General features: G+C 41.7%; 2 protein-coding genes across 2 annotated transcripts in view; one reads left to right on the top strand and one right to left on the bottom strand.

Annotated features, from left to right (window-relative positions):
• Positions 1-20904, bottom strand: part of RARRES2 (retinoic acid receptor responder 2) — a 647965-nt gene that overhangs the window by 353535 nt on the left and 273526 nt on the right. The gene's annotated exons all lie outside the window — the stretch shown is intronic.
• Positions 12072-20395, top strand: GIMAP2 (GTPase, IMAP family member 2). The gene is made up of 3 exons (XM_050785908.1): positions 12072-12593; positions 13856-13891; positions 19068-20395. Exons 2-3 carry the CDS (start codon positions 13864-13866, stop codon positions 20060-20062), a joined length of 1023 nt encoding a protein of 340 aa, XP_050641865.1. The 5' UTR covers positions 12072-12593; positions 13856-13863; the 3' UTR covers positions 20063-20395.

The following is a 20904-nucleotide window of genomic DNA, read 5'->3' as shown; positions in this document are numbered from 1 at the left end:
ACAAAAGACCCCATTAAAAAGTGGGCAAAAGAGGGGTGCGCCCAAGATGGCCAAATAGGAACAGCTCCAGCCTCCAGCTCCTAGCCTGAGCGACACAGAAGATGGGTGATTTCTGCATTTTCAACTGAGGTATCAGCTTCATCTCACTGGGGCATGTTGGACAGTTGGCGCTGGTCCGCGGGTGCAGCCCGACCAGCAAGAGCTGAAGCAGGGTGAGGCATCGCCTCACCTGGGAAGCCCAAGGGGGAAGGGAATTCCCTTTCCTGGCCAAAGGAAATTGAGACACACAACACCTGGAAAATCAGGTAACTCCCACCCTAATACTGTGCTTTACCAAGGGTCTTAGCAAATGGTACACCAGGAGATTACATCCCATGACTGGCCCGGAGGGTCCCATGCCCATGAAGCCTCCCTGATTGCTAGTACAGCAGTCTGAGATCTAACTGCAAGGCAGCAGTGAGGCTGGGGGAGGGGCGCCCGCCATTGCTGAGGCTTAAGTAGGTAAATGAAGCCACCTGGATGCTCAAATTGGGTGGAGCCCACCACAGCTCAAGGAGGCTGGCCTGCCTCTTGTAGACTCCTCCTCTGGGGACAGGGCATAGCTAAACAAAAAGTAGCAGAAACCTCTGCAGATGTAAATGTCCCTGTCTGACAGCTTTGAAGAGAGCACTGGATCTCCCAGCATGGAGGTTGAGACCTAAGAATGGACAGACTGCCTGCTCAAGTGGGTCCCTGACCCCCGCCCTGAGTAGCCTAACTGGGAGACATCCCCACTAGGTGCAGACCGACACCTCACACCTCACACGGTGGGGTACACCCCTGAGATGAAGCTTCCACAGCAAGAATCAGACAGCAACACTCACTGTTCAGCAGTATTCTATCTTCTGCAGCCTCTGCTGCTGATACCCAGGCAAACAGGGTCTGGAGTAGACCTCAAGCAAACTCCAACAGACCTACAGCTGAGGGTCCTGACTATTAGAAGGAAAACTAACAAACAGAAAGGACATCCACAACAAAACCCCATTGGTACATCACCATCATAAAAGACCAACGGCAGACAAAACCACAAAGATGGGGAAAAAGCAGTGCAGAAAAGCTGGAAATTCAAAAAATCAGACCACATCTGCCCCTCCAAAAGAACGCAGCTCATCACCAGCAATGGAACAAAGCTGGACAGAGGATGACTTTGATGAGTTGAGAGAAGAAAGCTTCAGTCAATCAAATTTCTCAGAGCTAAAGGAGGAACTATGTACCCAGCGCAAAGAAACTAACAACCTTGAAAAAAGAATGGATGACTGGATAACTAGAATAATCGATGCAGAAGAGACCTTAAAAGAACTCATAGAGATGAAAACCATAACACGAGAACTACATGACAAATGCACAACCTTCAGTAACTGACTCGATCAACTGGAAGAAAGAGTATCAGCGATTGAAGATGAAATGAATGAAATGAAGCGAGAAGAGCAGTGCAGAGAAAAAAGAGTAAAAAGAAATGAACAAAGCCTCCAAGAAATATGGGATTATGTGAAAAGACCAAATCTATGTCTGACTGGTGTGCCTGAAAGTGATGGGGAAAATGGAACCAAGTTGAAAAACACTCTTCAGGATATCATCCAGGAGAACTTCTCCAACCTCGTAAGGCAGGCCAACATTCACATTCAGAAAATACAGAGAACGCCACAAAGATACTCCTCGAGAAGAGCAACTCCAAGACACGTAATTGTCAGATTCACCAAAGTTGAAATGAAGGAAAAAATGTTAAGGGCAGCCAGAGAGTAAGGTCAGGTTACACACAAAGGGAAACCCATCAGACTAACAGCAGATCTCTTGGCAGAAACTCTACAAGCCAGAAGAGAGTGGGGGCCAATATTCAACATTCTTAAAGAAAAGAATTTTCAGCCCAGAATTTCATATCCAGCCAAACTAAGTTTCATAAGTGAAGGAGAAATAAAATCCTTTACAGACAAGCAAATGCTTAGAGATTTTGTCACCACCAGGCCTGCCCTACAAGACATCCTGAAGGAAGCACTAAACATGGAAAGGAACAACAGGTACCAGCCATTGCAAAAACATGCCAAAATGTAAAGTCCATTGATGCTAGGAAGAAACTGCATCAACTAACGAGCAAAATAACCAGCTAATATCATAATGACAGAATCAAGTTCACACATAACAATATGAGCCTTAAATGTAAATGGACTAAATGGTCCAATTAAAAGACACAGACTGGCAAATTGGATAAAGAGTCAAGACCCATCAGTTTCCTGTATTCAGGAGACCCATCTCACATGCAGAGACACACATAGGCTCAAAACAAAGGGATGGAGGAAGATCTACCAAGCAAATGAAAAACAGAAAAAAAGCAGGAGTTGCAATTCTAGTTTCTGATAAAACAGACTTTAAACCATCAAAGGTGAAAAGAGACAATGAAGGCCATTACATAATGGTAAGGGGATCGAATCACCAGAAAGAGCTAACTATCCTAAATATATATGCACCCAATACAGGAGCACCCAGATTCATAAAGCAAGTCCTTAGAGACTTAAAAGAGATTAGACTCCCATACAATAATAATAATGGGAGACTTTAACACCCCACTGTCAACATTAGACAGATCAATGAGACAGAAAGTTAACAAGGATATCCAGGAATTGAACTCACTCTGCACCAAGCGGACCTAATAGACATCTACAGACTCTTCACCCAAAATCAACAGAATATACATTCTTCTCAACACCACATCACACTTATTCCTAAATAGACCACATAGTTGGAAGTAAAGCACTCCTCAGCAAATGTAAAAGAACAGAAATTATAACAAACTGTCTTTCAGACCACAGTGCAATCAAACTAGAATTCAGGACTAAGAAACTCTATCAAAACCGCTCAACTACATGGAAACAGAACAACCTGCTCCTGAATGACTACTGGGTGCATAACGAAATGAAGGCAGAAATAAAGATGTTCTTTGAAACCAATGAGAACAAAGATACAACATACCACAATCTCTGGGACACATTTAAAGCAGTGTGTAGAAGGAAATTTATAGCACTAAATGCCCACAAGAGAAACAGGAAAGATCTAAAATTGACACTCCAACATCACAACTAAAAGAACTAGAGAAGCAAGAGCAAACACATTCAAAAGCTAGCAGAAGGCAAGACATAACTAAGATTACAGCAGAACTGAAGGAGATAGAGACACAAAAAACCCCCCAAAAAATCAATGAATACAGTAGCTGGTTTTTTGAAAACATCAACAAAACTGATAGACCGCTACCAAGACTAATAAAGAAAAAATGAGAGAAGAATCCAATAGACGCAATAAAAAAATGATAAAGGGGATATCACCACTGACCCCACAGAAATACAAACTACCATCAGAGAATACTATAAACACCTCTATGCAAATAAACTAGAAAACCTAGAAGAAATGGATAATTTCCTGGACACTTACAATCTCCCAAGACTAAACCAGGAAGAAGTTGAATCCCTGAATAGACCATTAGCAGGTTCTGAAATTAAGGCAATAATTAATAGACTACCAACCAAAAAAATTCCAGGACCAGATGGATTCACAGCCGAATTCTACCAGAGGTACAAGGAGGAGTTGGTACCATTCCTTCTGAAACTATTCCAATCAATAGAAAAAGAGGGAATCCTTGCTAACTCGTTTTACGAGGCCAATATCACCCTGATAACAAAGCCTGACAGAGATACAACAAAAAAAGAGAACTTTAGACCAATATCCCTGATGAACATTGATGCAAAAATCCTCACTAAAATACTTGCAAACCAAATCCAGCCGCACATCAAAAAGCTCATCCACCACAATCAAGTGGGCTTTATCCCTGGATGCAAGGCTGGTTCAACATATGCAAATCAATAAACATAATCCAGCATATAAACAGAACCAAAGACAAAAACCACATGATTATCTCAATAGATGCAGAAAGGCCATCGACAAAATTCAACAGCCCTTCATGCTAAAAACTCTCAATAAATTCGGTATTGATGGAACATATCTCAAAATAATAAGAGCTATTTATGACAAACCCACAGCCAATATCATACTGAATGGGCAAAAACTGGAAGCATTCCCTTTGAAAACTGGCACAAGACAGGGATGCCCTCTCTCACCACTCCTATTCAACATAGTGTTGGAAGTTCTGGCTAGAGCAATCAGGCAAGAGAGAGAAATAAACGGTATTCAGTTAGGAAAAAAAAAGTCAAATTGTCCCTCTTTGCAGGTGACATGATTGTATATTTAGAAAACCCCATCATCTCAGCCCAAAATCTCCTTAAGCTGATTAGCAACTTCAGCAAAGTCTCAGGATACAAAATGAATATGCAAAAATCACAAGCATTCTTATACACCAGTAACAGACAGAGAGCCAAATCATGAATGAACTTCCATTAACAATTGCTTCAAAGAGAATAAAATACCTAGGAATCCAACTTACAAGGGATGTAAAGGACCTCTTCAAGGAGAACTACAAACCACTGCTCAGTGAAAAAAAAGAGGACACAAACAAATGGAAGAACATACCATGCTCATGGATAGGAAGAATCAATATCATGAAACTGGCCATACTGCCCAAGGTAATTTACAGATTCAATGCCATCCCCATCAAGCTACCAATGAGTTTCTTCACAGATTGGAAAAAATTGCTTTAAAGTTCATATGGAACCAAAAAAGAGCCCGCATTGCCAAGACAATAATAAGACAAAAGAACAAAGCTGGAGGCATCATGCTACCTGACTTCAAACTATATTACAAGGCTACAGTAACCAAAAGATTATGGTACTAGTACCAAAACAGAGATGTAGACCAATGGAACAGAACAGAGCCCACAGAAATAACACCACACATCTCCAGCCATCTGATCTTTGACAAACCTGACAAAAACAAGAAATGGGGAAAGGATTCCCTATTTAATAAATGGTGCTGGGAAAATTGGCTAGCCATAAGTAGAAAGCTGAAACTGGATCCTTTCCTTACTCCTTATATGAAAATTAATTCAAGATGGATTAGAGACTTAAATGTTAGACCTAATACCATAAAAATCCAAGAAGATAACCTAGGAAATACCATTCAGGACACAGGCATGGGCAAGGACTTCATGTCTAAAACACCAAAAGCAACAGCAACAAAAGCCAAAATTGATGAATGGGATCTAATTAAACTAAAGAGCTTCTGCACAGCAAAAGAAACTACCATCAGAGTCAACAGGCAACCTACAGAATGGGAGAAAAATTTTGCAATCTACTCATCTGACAAAGGGCTAATATCCAGAACCTACAAATAACTCAAACAAATTTACAAGAAAAAAACAAACAACCCCATCAAAAAGTGGGCAAAGGATATGAACAGACATTTCTCAAAAGAAGACATGCATACAGCCAACAGACACATGAAAAAAATGCTCATTATCACTCACCATCAGAGAAATGCAAATCAAAACCACAACGAGATACCATCTCACACCAGTTAGAATGGCAATCATTAAAAAGTCAGGAAACAACAGGTGCTGGAGAGGATGTGGAGAAACAGGAACACTTTTACACTGTTGGTGGGATTGTAAACTAGTTCAATCATTATGAAAAACAGTATAGCGATTCCTCAAGGATCTAGAACTAGAAGTACCATATGACCCAGCCATCTCATTACTGGAGATATACCCAAAGGATTATAAATCATGCTGCTATAAAGACGCATGCACACGTATGTTCATTGTGGCACTATTCACAATAGCAAAGACTTGGAATCAATCCAAATGTCCGTCAGTGACAGACTGGATTAAGAAAACGTGGCGCATATACACCATGGAATACTATGCAGCCATAAAAAAGGATGAGTTTGTGTCCTTTGTAGGGACATGGATGCAGCTGGAAACCATCATTCTCAGCAAACTATCACAAGAACAGAAAACCAAACACCGCATGTTCTCACCCATAGGTGGGAACTGAACAATGAGATCACTTGGACTTGGGAAAGGGAACATCACACACCAGGGCCTATTATGGGGAGGGGGAAAGGGGGAGGGATTGCATTGGGAATTATACCTGATGTAAATGACGAGCTAATGGGTGCTGATGAGTTGACGGGTGCAGCACACCAACATGGCACAAGCATACATATGTAACAAACCTGCACGTTATGCACATGTACCCTACAACTTAAAGTATAATAAAAAAATGAATAAATAAATAAATTAAATTAAATTAAAAATAAAATATAATAATAATTTAAAAAAAGAAATGAAAATGGCCATACTGCCCAAGGTAATTTATAGATTCAATGCCATCCCCATTAAGCTACAAATGACTTTCTTCACAGAATTGGAAAAAACTGCTCTAAAGTTCATAAGCAACCAAAAAAGAGCCCGCATTGCCAAGACAATCCTAAGACAAAAGAACAAAGCTGGAGGCATCATGCTACCTGACTTCAAACCATACTAAAAGGCTACAGTAACCAAAAGATTATGGTACTAGTACCAAAACAGAGATGTAGACCAATGGAACAGAACAGAGCCCTCAGAAATAATACCACACATCTCCAGCCATCTGATCTTTGACAAACCTGACAAAAACAAGAAATGGGGAAAGGATTCCCTATTTAATAAATGGTGCTGGGAAAATTGGCTAGCCATAAGTAGAAAGCTGAAACTGGATCCTTTCCTTACTCCTTATATGAAAATTAATTCAAGATGGATTAGAGACTTAAATGTTAGACCTAAAACCATAAAAACCCTAGAAGAAAACCTAGGAAATACCATTCAGGACACAGGCATGGGCAAGGACTTCATGTCTAAAACACCAAAAGCAACAGCAACAAAAGCCAAAATTGATGAATGGGATCTAATTAAACTAAAGAGCTTCTGCACAGCAAAAGAAACTACCATCAGAGTCAACAGGCAACCTACAGAATGGGAGAAAATCTTTGCAATCTACTCATCAGACAAAGGGCTAATATCCAGAACCTACAAAGAACTCAAACAAATTTACAAGAAAAAAACAAACAACCCCATCAAAAAGTGGGCAAAGGATATGAACAGACATTTCTCAAAAGAAGACATGCATACAGCCAACAGACACATGAAAAAATGCTCATCATCACTCACCATCAGAGAAATGCAAATCAAAACCACAATGAGATACCATCTCACACCAGTTAGAATGGCAATCATTAAAAAGTCAGGAAACAACAGGTGCTGGAGAGGATGTGGAAAAATAGGAACACTTTTACACTATTAGTGGGACTGTAAACTAGTTCAACCATTGTGGAACACAATGTGGTGTTTCCTCAAGGATATAGAACTTGAAATACCATTTGACCCAGCCATCCCATTACTGGGGATATACCCAAAGGATTATAAGTCATGTTGCTATAAAGACACATGCACACATATGTTTATTGTGGCACTATTCACAATAGCAAAGACTTGGAATCAACCCAAATGTCCATCAGTGACAGACTGGATTAAGAAAATGTGGCACATACACACCATGGAATACTATGCAGCCATAAAAAAGGATGAGTTTGTGTCCTTTGTAGGGACATGGATGCAGCTGGAAACCATCATTCTCAGCAAACTATCGCAAGAACAGAAAACCAAATACTGCATGTTCTCACTCATAGGTGGGAATTGAACAATGATATCACTTGGACACAGGAAGGGGATTATCACACACTGGGTCCTATCATGGGGAGCGGGGTGGGGAGGGATAGCATTAGGAGATATACCTAATGTAAATGACGAGTTAATGGGTGCAGCACACCAACATGGCACATGTATACATATGTAACAAACCTGCACGTTGTGCACATGTACCCTAGAACTTAAAGTATGAAAAAAAAAAAGGGCCAAGGACATGAACAGACACTTTTCAAAAGAAGACATACATGCAGCCAACAAGCATATGAAAAAATGCTCAACATCACTGATCATTAGAGAAATGCAAATCAAAACAACAATGAGAGACCATCTCACACCAGTCCAAACGACTATTATTAAAAAATCAAAAATTAACATATGCTGGTGAGGTTGCAGAGAAAAGGGAACATTTATACACCATTGGTAGGAGTGTAAATTAATTCAACATTTGTGGAAAGCAATGTGGTATTTCCTCAAAGACCTAAAAACAAAACTACCATTTGACCCAGTAATCCCATTACTGGGTATATACTCAAAGAAATATAAATCATTCTGTCATAAAGACACATGTATGTTCACTGCAGCACTATTCACAGTAGCAAAGACATGGAATCAACCTAAATCCCCAATAATGGTAGACTGGATAAAGAAAATGCAGTACATATGCACCATAGAATACTCTGCAGCCATAAAAATGAATGAGATCATATCCTTTGCAGGAACATAGATGGAGCTGGAGGCCATTACCCTTAGCAAACTAACACAAGAACAGAAAGCCAAATACTGCATATTCTCACTTATAAGTGGAAGGTAAATGATGAGAACAGATGAACACATACAAGGGAACATCAGACACTGGGGATTACCAGAGGGTGAAGAGTAGGAGGAGGAGAGGATGAGAAAAAAGAATTATTGAGTACTAGGCTTAATACTTGGGTAATAAAATAATCTGTACAACAAACTTCTATGACACAGGTTTACCTATATCACTAACTTGCTTATATACCCCTGAATTTAAAAGTTGAAAAAAAAAGATGTTAAGTAACTGGGTTATTCATGTATCTCCTTTTCTGAAGTATCTGTTCAATTTTTGCCCATTTTTATTAGGTTATGTGTCTTTTTTAAATTATTGAGTTATAAAAGTTCTTTATCATGAATAACATATTTTTCTAGATACATTTTTGAGAATTTTTTCTCCTAGCTGTAGCAAGGATTCCTTCCTTTCTCTTTCTCTTCCATACTTCCTTTCTTTCTTCCTTTCTATCTTTTTTATATAAACACAGCTATATACTGCCTTTTAAGCACTGATTTAACTACATTCAATGAGTTATGGTAAGTTTTGTTTTCATTATCAGTTTTCAAATTTTGACACATTTGGGCATTATCTAGACATCATATTGTTATTGATTTCTTTGCATCATCCAATTGTTGTCAGAGAACATACTTTGTATGGTTTCAGTAGTTTCAAATTTATTGAGACTATTTTCCATCATATTATGTCTTCATGAAGGTAGATGTTCACTTGAAAAAGAATACGTATTCTGCAGTTGTAAAGCATAATGTTTTATAAGTATCAATTATCTCAAGATGGTTAATAGTACTTTTCTGATCTTCTATATCATCATGAATTTTTTATCAAGTTATTCTATCAATTACTAAAAAAAAGTATTAAAATCTCCAGCTGCTTGTGGATTTCTTTCCCCTCTAGTCCTGACAATTTTTGTTTTATGTATTTTGAATCTGTTATTATATACATATTTATCATTTTTGTTTTTTATTAAAGTTTACTTTTTCCTTAAAAAACAGTTACAGAAAAGGAAAATTACAAACTTTTCTCTAGACACTGCTGTTCCTGAGCATAATTTATGGAATTACAAATCCGTCTTTCTACCAAAGTAAGATAAAGCCAACGCTGAAAATGGATAGTTAGATGAAATGAACATGGGTCGTGTAGGTGATCCACTGAATTCATTAGACCTGTAGATGCCTTGCACTCCCACTTACATCATCCAATATTTTTTATTTATAAACCTAAATTATTGGGCCAGATGCAGTGGGTCACGCCTGTATTCCTAGCACTTTGGGAGGCCAAAGCGGGCGGATCATGAGGTTAGCAGATCAAGATCATCCTGGCTAACACAGTGAAACCCCGTCTCTATTAAAATAAATAAATAAATAAATACAAAAAATTAGCCCAGTGCCCGTAATTCCAGCTACTTGGGAGACTGAGGCAGGCTAATCGCTTGAACCCAGGAGGTGGAGATTGCAGTGAGCCAAGATTGTGCCACTGCACTCCAGCCTGGGTGACAAGTGAGACTCCAAATCAAAATAAAATAAAATAAAATAAGCCTAAAGTATTTTTTTTTTTTTTTTGGTATTCAGAGAAGCATATATTATAATTCTGGTATTCTAAGTTGACAGTTTTTTCTCATAAATTCTATTTATGATTTAGAAAATTGGTAAGCTTTCAGTTTGATGCATATTACATTACCCTGGTTTCACACATAAAACAATAAGAAATAGTGTTTTTACATAGAATATTTCATTTTTAGGACTAAATTATAGACTTACAGATTATAGATATCAAGCAGGAGTTGCCTGTGTATTGTTCTTCAAGCACGCTTATGAGATTGTACAGTAAAGGATCTGGAAGAAAAAGAAACAGAGCAACAATTGTGTGTTATAAAGGTGGTAGTGTTCACTCAGGTTCCATAGGGTCCACTGCATTCCCCAGTCTCCCTCATAATGTGTCCAGAATTGATGGGTTCTTGGTCTCACTGACTTCAAGAATGAAACTGTGGACCCACACAGTGAGTGTTACAGTTCTTAAAGATAGTGTGTCCCCAGTTTCTTCCTTCTGGTTGGTTCTTGGTCTCACTGGCTTCAGGAGTGAAGCTGCAGACCTTCGAGGTGAGTGCTACAGATCTTAAAAGCAGCACGTCTGGAATTGTTTGTTCTTCCCGGAGGGTTTGTGGTCTCACTGGCTTCAGGAGTGAAGCTGCAGACCTTCAGGGTGAGTGTTACAGCTCATAAAAGCAGTGTGGACCGAAAGAGTGAGTGGCAGCAAGATTTATTGCAGAGGGGAAACACAAAGCCTACACCACGTGGAAGGATACCGGATCGGGTTGGTGAAGCTGCCTGGCGGGACAGTCTGCTTTTATTCCCTCATCTGGCCCCACCCACATCCTGCTGATTGGTCCATTTTGACAGAGTGCTGATTGGTGTGTTTACAATCCCTGAGCTAGACACAGAGCGCTTGGTGCACTTACAATCCTCTAGCTAGACATAAAAGTTCTCCAAGTCCCCACTAGCTTAGCTAGATACAGAGTACTGATTGATGTATTTACAAACCTTGAGCTAGACACAGAGTGCTGATTGGTGTATTTACAATCCCTTAGCTAGACATAAAAGTTCTGGAAGTCCCCACTAGACTCAGGAGCCCAGCTGGCTTCACCTAGTGGCTTCCGCCGGTGGAGCTGCCCTGCCAGTCCCCCGGAATCCACTTCTCAGGGGGTCACTTGCACCTGTACTCTTCAGCCCCTGGGTGGTTGATGGCACTGAGTGCTGTGGAGCAGGGGGCAGTGCACGAAGAGGCAGCTGAGGCCCCGCGAGAGCTCGAGCACAGCACCGGCCGGCACTGCTCGGGACCGGGCCCACCCACCGCAGCTGCTGGCCCAGGTGCTAAGCCTCTCACTGCCCTGGGCTGGAGGCACCGGTCAGCCGCTCTGAGTGCTGGGCCCCCGAGTCGCGCCCACGCCTGCCGGAACTGGTGCTGGACTCCGTGCAGCACGCAGCCCGTGCCTCTCCCTCCACACCTCCCTGCAAGCAGAGGGAGCCGGCTGCAGCCTCGGCCAGCCCAGAGGGGGACTCCCACAGTGCCGTGGCGGGCTGAAGCGCTCCTCAAGCGCTGCCAGAGTGGACGCTGAGGCTGAGGAGGCACCGAAAGCGAGGGCTGCTAGCATGTTGTCACCTCTCAATAGGAGAGCCATGTGATTAGGAGCCTAGGGCTTTGTGATTAGGAGCCTAGGGCTATGTGATTATTTTGACCAATGAGTTTGGAAAGAAAGCAATGCATATCACTACTAATCTGGGGGTATTTAAAGACAATAGAAATTCCATGTCTTTCTTCCCGTGCTGTGGCAACTGCCCTATGTATAAGAAAAAGAATATTTGGACGATTTCAACTGTAATTATTTGCGTTATTCTTCTTCAATATAAACCACTCCAGATTATTACTATAGATATTTCCTAGACAATTTCTCCCCACAGGGAGGTTCTCTGAAATTATAGAGCTGGACAGGGAAGAAAGGCCCAGAAACCTAGAAGCCATGAATGAATTATGTAAAAACGTTTTGATGGTTAATGGTCGTTACAATCAGACTCGTACAACACCGGCCCCTCTCAGGTTCCCCTTTCTGTGCCCTTCTTCCCCTGGGCAGTGCCTATCAGAGGCTCCTCTTCTCTCCCAGTGGCATCTGCTTTAGAACAATTCCTGCTGCCAGTGTGAATGAGGTTTAAGCCCTTCTCGGGGGGTCATTTGCATCTAGACAAACTTCTAACTGTTAAGACATATCCCAGCTGGGAAGGACTGAAATCTACCAACTTCCTTGGCATTCGTGCCTTTCTTTCTAGTACAGATGAAATAATTAAAACACTCTTTTTTCACTTTTGAGAAGAGACAGTTGGCCCGCATGACAGTAAATAACTACTGATTAACTTTCCATTTAAACTTTATTTTGTTTAATGGCATGAAAGAGAATTTCAGACATAGGCACGTGGTGGGGTTTGTTAGCAGTCAGGAAGCTCAGTGAAGATTCAAGAGAGGAAGAAGACCATCTGGAGTTTCAGTTTTACTTTCTTTTTCTCTTGGAGCTGAGCTACAAGATAACAGGACTGAACAGGGAGCCAACTGTTTCTTTGGACAGTAAATCAGGTAAGCCAAGATTTACAAAAAGTTCTGCAGTGTTGATTTCTAGGTTCCAAGCCATGCACAAACATTTTCATTTTTCTTAGAACAAATTTGTCCTATTTTAAGAGAAACAATTTAGAGTGACTGCCTTTTCCTTAAGTGAAGCCAGTTTACAGGAAACCAATGCAATTTGCTTTACACATCACTGGCAAAGAAAGAATTTCCATAGTATAAAGCCAATAAAAAGTGCTAACTGGGAAGAATCTGGGCATTAACATGTGGCTTTCAGTTTTCTGTGCTTGTAGGCTTGGTCTATGCCTGCCAGATTTAAGCAAGAGAAACTAGCTGATGAAAATGTACCGATACTTCTCACTGCATAGTAGTTCCTAGATTGCAAGGGCTTCATAATCAATGGCTGTTGGGGAATTAGGAAAATTCAAGCAATTGATGGATCAAGTGAAGTGTATTTCTAGCTTAAAGGATTGCACGGTTTCCCAGAGTCATAATCTTAATTCATTGAGTCTGTCAGCAAAGACTCAACATGAGGGAGGAGGTTTGGAGAGAGTAGAGGAGGGAAGGAGGCAAGGTGGAAAAAGAAAGAGAGGGAAAGGGAGGACTGAGCCTCAGGTGTAAGGGAAGGCACACCTACAAAGAAAGCTGACAGAAGGGAAGAGTGTGCAGGCAAAACAAAAACAGAAGGGAGCCGGGCTGACCTGTGAGAGGATGGGAGGAAGGAAGCGAGAGAGAACTGGGTGTGAGGCTTACGAACGAAACCCACTTCTCAGCTCCTCAGCAAGTGATTCCAGTTCTCTGTAAAGTAGGAAGTCATTCTTTTCCCACCCATCTTGTCCCTTATTAGTAGACAAATGAAGCATGGTTGTTTAGAAATATAAAGATCTTGGCCTAGCGCAGTGGCTTATGCTTTTAATTCCAGCACTTTGGGAGGCCGAGGCGGGTGGATCAATTGAGGTCAGGAGTTCGAGACCAGCCTGGCCAACATGGTCAAACCCTGTCTCTACTAAAACTACAAAAATTAGCCAGGGGTGGTGGTGCACACTTGTAATCCCACCTACTCGGGAGTCTGAGGCAGGAGAATCGCTTGAACCCAGGATGTGGAGGTTGCAGTGAGCCAAGATCGCACCACTGCACTCCAGCCTGGGTGACAGAGTGAAACTGTGTCTCAAAAAAAAAGAAAGAAAAAAAGAAAGAAAGAAAAAGAAAAGAAAAATAAAGATCTTTCAGGATTTAGAACTGAAAAATAAGTTTCTTGTCTGTCTGTTTCTCAGGAACAACAATGGACCAAAATGAACACAATCACTGGGGTAAGAAAGTGACTTCTCTTGTGTGTGTGTGTGTGTGTGTGTGTGTGTGTGTGTGTGTGTGTGTGTGTGTGTGTGTGTGTGTCTTCTGATGATGTTGGGGCAAAATAAAAAAGAATGAAGGATCTTATTCTAACTCCCACAGCTACCACCACCAGCAGCTGAAAATTGCAGGTTTTTGTTTTGGTTTTGTTGTTGTTGTTCGTTTGTTTGTTTTGAGATGGTGTCTCGCTCTGTCACCCAGGCTGGAGTGCAGTGGCGCAATCTTGGCTCACTGCAACCTCCACCACTCAGGTTCAAGTGATTCTCCTGCCTCAGCCTCCTGAGTAGCTGGGACTAAAGGCACACACCACCATGTCCAGCTATTTTTTTAAATTATTATTATTTTTAGTAGAGACGGGGTTTCCGCCAGCCTCGACCTTGCAAAGTTCTGGGATTACAGGCATGAACCACCACATCTGGCCTGAAAATTGTTAAAATACTCACCAGGATCCAAAATATGCATCCAGGCTTTTCCCTTATGCACAAATCTTTCAGATCTCTTTGATATATTCCTTCTCCTACCATTCAGTCTTCTCTTCCTTCTCTCACACTTCTATAGATTCTTTGTCTCTCTCTCTCTCTCTCTCTCTCTCTCTCTCTCTGTCTCTGACTCTATCATTCCCTTTCTTTCCCTTGTCCTCTCTCTCTCTCTCTCCTCTTCTTGCACCTGTTTCTGCTATCTGTATGGTATGGGTGTCTTTCTCTCTGTATCTTGACCTCCCCTTTCCCACTCCCTCCTCCTCACTCTCTGCCCCTCGCCAGCCCTATCTTCAGTCTCTTACATCAAGAAGAGCCCAGATCTTCCTCCCTTCCAAGTTCCCTTCACACTCAACCCTCACCTGTGAGAAATAGGAGGTCTCTGGCTTCATTGTGTATGGAACTTGTTTATTAACAAGCTGAACTCTGCGATCCAAATGAGAAACAACTTTTTTTCCTCCCATCACTGCCTCTTATTATGCAATCTTGATTTCCTTTTGTTTTGGTTGGGGGGGTGGTGATGGAGTCTTGCTCTGTGGCCCAGTCTCACTCTGTGGCTCACTGTAACCTCTGCCTCTCAGGTTCAAGTGATTCTCCTGCCTCAGCCTCCTGAGTAGCTGGGATTACAGGCATGTGTCACTATGCCTGGGTAATTTTTGTATTTTTAGTAGAGACAAGGTTTCACCATGTGGGCCAGGTTGATCTACAACTCCTGACCTCAAGTGATCTGCCTGCCTCAGCCTCGCAAAGTGTTGGGATTACAGGTATGAGCCACCGCGCCTGGCCACAATCTTGATTTATTGATGCCATCTCAGGCAGTTGCCTTTATGATTAATGCAGACTAGAAGAATAGTCTATTAAAGTCCCTATGACACATACATCAGGTGTTGCATTGTTCGGTGCCATCTAATATCAAACTTACATTCAGTATGAGTTTCTCCTTCCTCTACCTCAGCCTCAGCCTCAGCCTGAACTCTGGGACCTTCCAAAAGTCCTCCTCTCCCTTCCAGCTCTGCCTCCTCAACCCTCATGCTAGTCCTTCTTTCCCCATCAGGCAGGAGGATGGGTGACTGGAGAAAGAAAGTGGAGTGCTTGAGTCCCATTGTCTTTGCAGTCGTCTCCTGGCTGGTCCTCACCACCATCCCATGCCCCATTACAGCAGACACCCTCCACCGTGCGAGGACACTGTGGCGGCCCCATGGGGCTGATGCTTTGCACACTTCCTGCCAGAGGCTGTGCCCTCTCTGGCTGAATTATCCAACTAGACCTCTGCTCCCACCTTCATGGCACCCCTGGCTTCCTCTTACTATTGCACTCCCTTTGCCATACAAGGCAGGCCTTTGGCAGGGCCTCATCAAGGCAGCTGTGCCTCGTTATTTTCTGTAAGATCCCTTCTGTCCATGGGAAACCCCCTAAGCCATTGCTTCTTACACCTTATCCTGGTCTCCTAGTTGGCTCTAGTCTGCCTTCAAAATTTAGAATTCTCCAGAAAGGAAATAGACACCAATTTCCATGTTTATACATGTCTCCAAACTCCAGGTAATATCTTACTTCTCTCTAAATTTGCTCAAGAATTCTCTTCACTTTGCTGCACTTGGATAGGCTTACCAGTTTCTGTCATTCAGCAGACACCCATCTGGGAAATGACCTATCTCTCAACTTCGGTGACGTGCCCAATATTTATGAGTGGATGTTTTAGAGACCCTCTCACTTGGCTTTGGATGCAGAGAATTCTCTTCCCTATACCCTCCCCACGGGAGAGAATGAGGCTGCACTTCCTAGGAGGCCAGAAACTCAGGACTCCCACCGGTTCTCTTCAGCGACTCCCTTGATTTCTGTTTTCATAGGCGAGAGGAAGGTTAAAGGTGCAGTTTGGCTACCTCTAAGCAAGCACCAGCAAGGTGTATCAGGAGCTGCTTGGCTGCTGTTTTCAGAATATAGAAATCTGTAATGTAATGCCTGCTTCCTTTTAAGTAAAAGTGTACATTGCCTGCCCACTGTGAGGCCATAACTTCACTGGCATACAGAAAATAAGAATAAATGTCCATAAGTTTTGGCCAATTTGGCTGGAAGAGAAAATACTTAAATATATGCAACAAGTATTAGTGTAGCAGCATGGCAAAGCACTAATACTTCAGGCATAGAAAATGGGCTGGTTCAACTGCCAGCTTTTTCATTTACAAAATTGGTTAATTTTAATAGCTCTAAGTTCTTGGCCAAGTTGCAGATTCATGTGTAAAATAAGGTGAATAAAAGAAACCCATGGGTAAAAAGGTTGACAAACCATTTCCCTTTCTGCCTGAGAATTTAATCTTTGGTTAAACGTTTTAGCTCAGATTCTCTAGTAATTTAATAAGAGTAAAATGTCTATAACATTATTAGGAACTTTGCTTATGGTTGAAAACTTCTCTTGATGGGTGAATTATATCTATGCTGAAAGAACTATAAATACATGCTAGGAAGCTATTTGGAACTTCCCTGAGCAGAGTGACTCTTGTAACTCTCATGTTCCTTGCAGGGAATCTGGAAGCTAAACCCCTAGGGTTGCTACAAGAGACACTGGCTCCTGTGAGTCCGGGTGGCTTCTCTAACTGCTCAAGATGCCATCTCCTTGCCCTGGGACATCCCCAGGTGACAGTTTGCAGTGTTCCATGAATTGCTGCATAGACTTCCACTAGGTGGAAGGCCCAACATTGTCCCTCTGGCAAGCTAAGATTTCCATTAAAGTAGACTAGTGTCCCAGTGAGGCCCATGGCAGTTCTGTGAGCCCAAGAGGTCATTTGAACCAAATAAGAACAAGACCCCTGGTGGGCATTGCAGCACCTAACTCATACCATTGCTAGAAGGAGTACATTAGGTAATGAAGGTAAACCACTTGGAACAGATCCTGGCACATTAAAAGTTCTCAATAAATGGTAGATTTCACTAACTATTTAGGACTTTGTCCAAGTTACTTAACCGCTACATGCAAGTTACTTCCTCTATAAGGAGGTTGCTATAAACAATCCTAGCCTAATTTTCACTAAGTGCTTTAGTGCACCAGCACTCTTTTAAGTTCTTTACATATATTAACTTATTTAATACTTAGAACACCACCACATGGAGTAAACCGTCATCTTCTCCAGATGCAGAGAAATTAATCAGTTGTCCAAGATCATATGACTAGCAATGGAAAGACAATTAAAACTAAGCAATCCAGCTCCAGATTCTTTATTCTTCACCACTGCATGCTGCCTCTCAGAAAGCTCATTTTCTTTGTACAGTCTAAGTTCCTTCTAAGCTCTGATATTCTGTAGTCAATGTAGATGTTCTTTCTCCAACTTTATTTCTGCAACATGAGAGTAAGGAACAGCTAAACCCCAAAAGGCCATGGGCTTAGCAGAAGAGTCTTAGTTTGTTTGGATATTCCCTCCAGAAAGATTCTTCTGTTATCATGGTATTCCATTTCATTCATACAGGTCAAATGTTCCTCCCTTACAGTAAAGGAATCAAGGAGTTAACCCTCAGGAGTCAGAGTACCCCTACCTTGCAAGTTAAATAACTCATCTCTCCACTACAAAGCTGCATCTTGAGTCTTCCATGAACCTGCCCTAGACAAGTCATTCCTTTCACTGCCATGTGGACCAGCAGAAATGGCACCATGGCTCCTATGCCTTCCCCTTTAGGGGGAATGAATGAAACACATTTTTTCCCTAAAGTCTCAAGCTCCTTCATACCTCTGTCCCCATTCACTCGTCTCCCCAGAACCTTACCCACGTTGAAGGGAAATGGGGAAAGAGAGAGGGAAGTTTACCATATTCTGTGACTATCTTTTACAAAAATTATGCCATCCTTTCTAAGCAAAATTATGATATCCTTTATAAGATCTCAGTTATTTCTTCACTAATAAAAATAATTTTACACTGCTCATTCTAATATTTTGCTGGTCTAGACACTTCCCTGGTAGTCATGACCCCACTCTGCCCAGCAAAGGTCAGAGGAGAAACCTCTGGCCTTGAAACAGAGCCAGGTCACTTGACCCACATTGAGATGGAACCCATGGCCTTGCCTACACATCTCTGATCTCCAGAGAACTTTTCTTCTAGAGATCCAGGACTGAGTGATTCAGGCAACCACTGCATGATGAGAAATGTTTCTAAATCCATCTCATCCCCAAGTGTGTTTTCCTAGGCTCCAAATGGCAATATCCTGCAGTCCTAGAGAAATCAAGTTAGTTTTCATTTCATACATGAAATAGATATGAGAGTATCCTTTTACATAATGGGGAATACCTCCTTACCATTAAAAAATATTCCACTGCCAGCTGGGCGCGGTGGCTCACACCTGTAATCCCAGCACTTTGGGAGGCGGAGGTGGGCAGATCACGTCAGGAGATCGAGACCATGGGGTGAGACCCCATCTCTACTAAAAATACAAAAAAAAAAAAAAAATTAGCCTGGCGCGGTGGTGGGCGCCTATAGTCCCAGTTACTCGGGAGACTGAGGCAGGAGAATGGCGTGAAACCAGGAGGTGGAGCTTGCAGTGAGCCTAGATTGTGACACTGCACTCCAGCCTGGGTGACAGAGTGAGACTTGGTCTCAAAAAAAAGACAGAAAAAGAAAAAAAAATTCCACTGCCATGATCAATGTGGTGATAAACACAGTAAACTTGCTCCTCACAGGATCACATGCAAAGGGCCAATGTGCCAGCAGATCTGAGCTGAGAATCATCCTTGTGGGCAAAACAGGAACCGGCAAAAGTGCTGCAGGGAACAGCATCCTCAGGAAGCAAGCATTTGAATCGAAGTTGAGTTCCCGGACCTTGACTAAGACTTGCAGCAAAAGTCAGGGAAGCTGGGGAGATAGAGAGATTGTCATTATTGATACACCAGATATGTTTTCTTGGAAGGACCACTGTGAAGCTCTGTACAAAGAGGTGCAGAGGTGCTACTTGCTCTCTGCACCAGGACCCCATGTGCTGCTCCTGGTGACTCAGCTGGGCCGCTACACCTCACAGGACCAGGAGGCTGCACAGAGGGTGAAGGAGATCTTTGGAGAGGATGCCATGAGACACACAATTGTCCTCTTTACCCACAAGGAAGACCTCAGTGGTGGCTCCCTGATGGATTACATGCGCAACTCTGATAACAAAGCCCTAAGCAAGCTGGTGGCAGCATGTGGTGGGCGAATCTGTGCCTTTAATAACCGTGCTGAAGGGAGAAATCAGGATGACCAAGTGAAGGAGCTAATGGACTTGATTGAGGATCTGTTGATGGAGAAAAATGGTGATCACTATACCAATGGGCTGTACAGCCTAATACAGAGGTCTAAATGTGGATCTGTGGGATCAGATCAAAAATTAAAGGAATTCAAAGAGAGCCTTATAAAGTACATGGAAACTCAGAGAAGTTACACAGCCTTGGCTGAAGCAAATTGCCTGAAAAGAGCCTTAATCAAAACACAACTGTGTGTTTTATTTTGTATTCAGTTGTGTCTCAGATTGCTAATTCTGTTGCTTTGCATATTGCACAGCATGTGCACTTTGTTTTGTTGCTTACTCTTTAGTATGTGCAATTTACTCTGCAGCTTGCTGTTTATTATACCCAAAAAGTTACTGATAGTTTCGAGAACAGTTATTAGACTAGAACGCAGGACTCCTAGGTTATTTACTCACTAGTGGGTGAATTTTTTATTATTTACTCACTAGTGGGTGAATCACAGTGCTTTCCCTGTAAAATGTGGTACCCGATGTCGTATTTGAGATTCTATGAAATGTTTAAATCTTAACATCACTCCAATTATTAATGAACCAAATCATACGGTAAGTTACTGTCTGCATTGAAATATAATATCAAAGCCTTTTGAAATCTGTAAACATAAAATTCCTCTCATTTTCAAATATTTAAAGCCAGTTTTATGTTCCTAAAAACTCATTTTCTTCTTTCTAGTACTACTGTTTCTACTGAATATAATGAAAATGGCAATAAAATAATATTACATAAACTGTAAAGTTCCTTTGATCATATGTTGTTAATTCTCTTCTATAGTTTTCTCCTTAGAAAATGATAAGTGGACACATGACTCATTTTAGCCAGATTTTAGCCCGGACGTCCTTCAGATTGATCACTGAAACATAGGTAAAGACAAATGTCAGAAAAGATAGTAAATTGGACTGGATATTCTGAAGCATCATCTTGCTAGGTGCAAATAGAGGCTACATTTATTAAAAGAAACAGAATTTTTATAATTGATGAGCTCGCCAGAAGAATAAAGAAAATTCCAAAGATGGAGCAAACAATTTTTTTTTAAAATGAGGAGCACAAACTGGAGTTGAGGCCCATGAGGAATACATGAACAAGGAAGGCAGAGCTGACCAATAGACAAATGCTGGTACCAATCCTGAGATGAAGAAATCAATCTTGGGTTGTCAGTAAAATTGGAGAGCTGATTTGGAGTGTTCTGTAGTAATTTAGGACCTTCCAGGAGACTAAAGTTATCCAAAATTAGTTGAATTCTTGA

The sequence above is a fragment of the Macaca thibetana genome, chromosome 3 (genome assembly GCF_024542745.1).
Source record: "Macaca thibetana thibetana isolate TM-01 chromosome 3, ASM2454274v1, whole genome shotgun sequence".
Taxonomy (NCBI): Eukaryota; Metazoa; Chordata; class Mammalia; order Primates; family Cercopithecidae; genus Macaca; species Macaca thibetana.
This window is presented reverse-complemented; position numbering and strand designations above follow the sequence as displayed.

Excerpts from the sequence above, each read along its gene's own strand:
- GIMAP2 (XM_050785908.1), top strand. The coding sequence starts at position 13,864 with ATGGACCAAAATGAACACAATCACTGGG. Across the intron at positions 13,892-19,067 it reads AAATGAACACAATCACTGGG|GATCACATGCAAAGGGCCAA; the intron begins GTAAGAAAGTGA and ends TGCTCCTCACAG.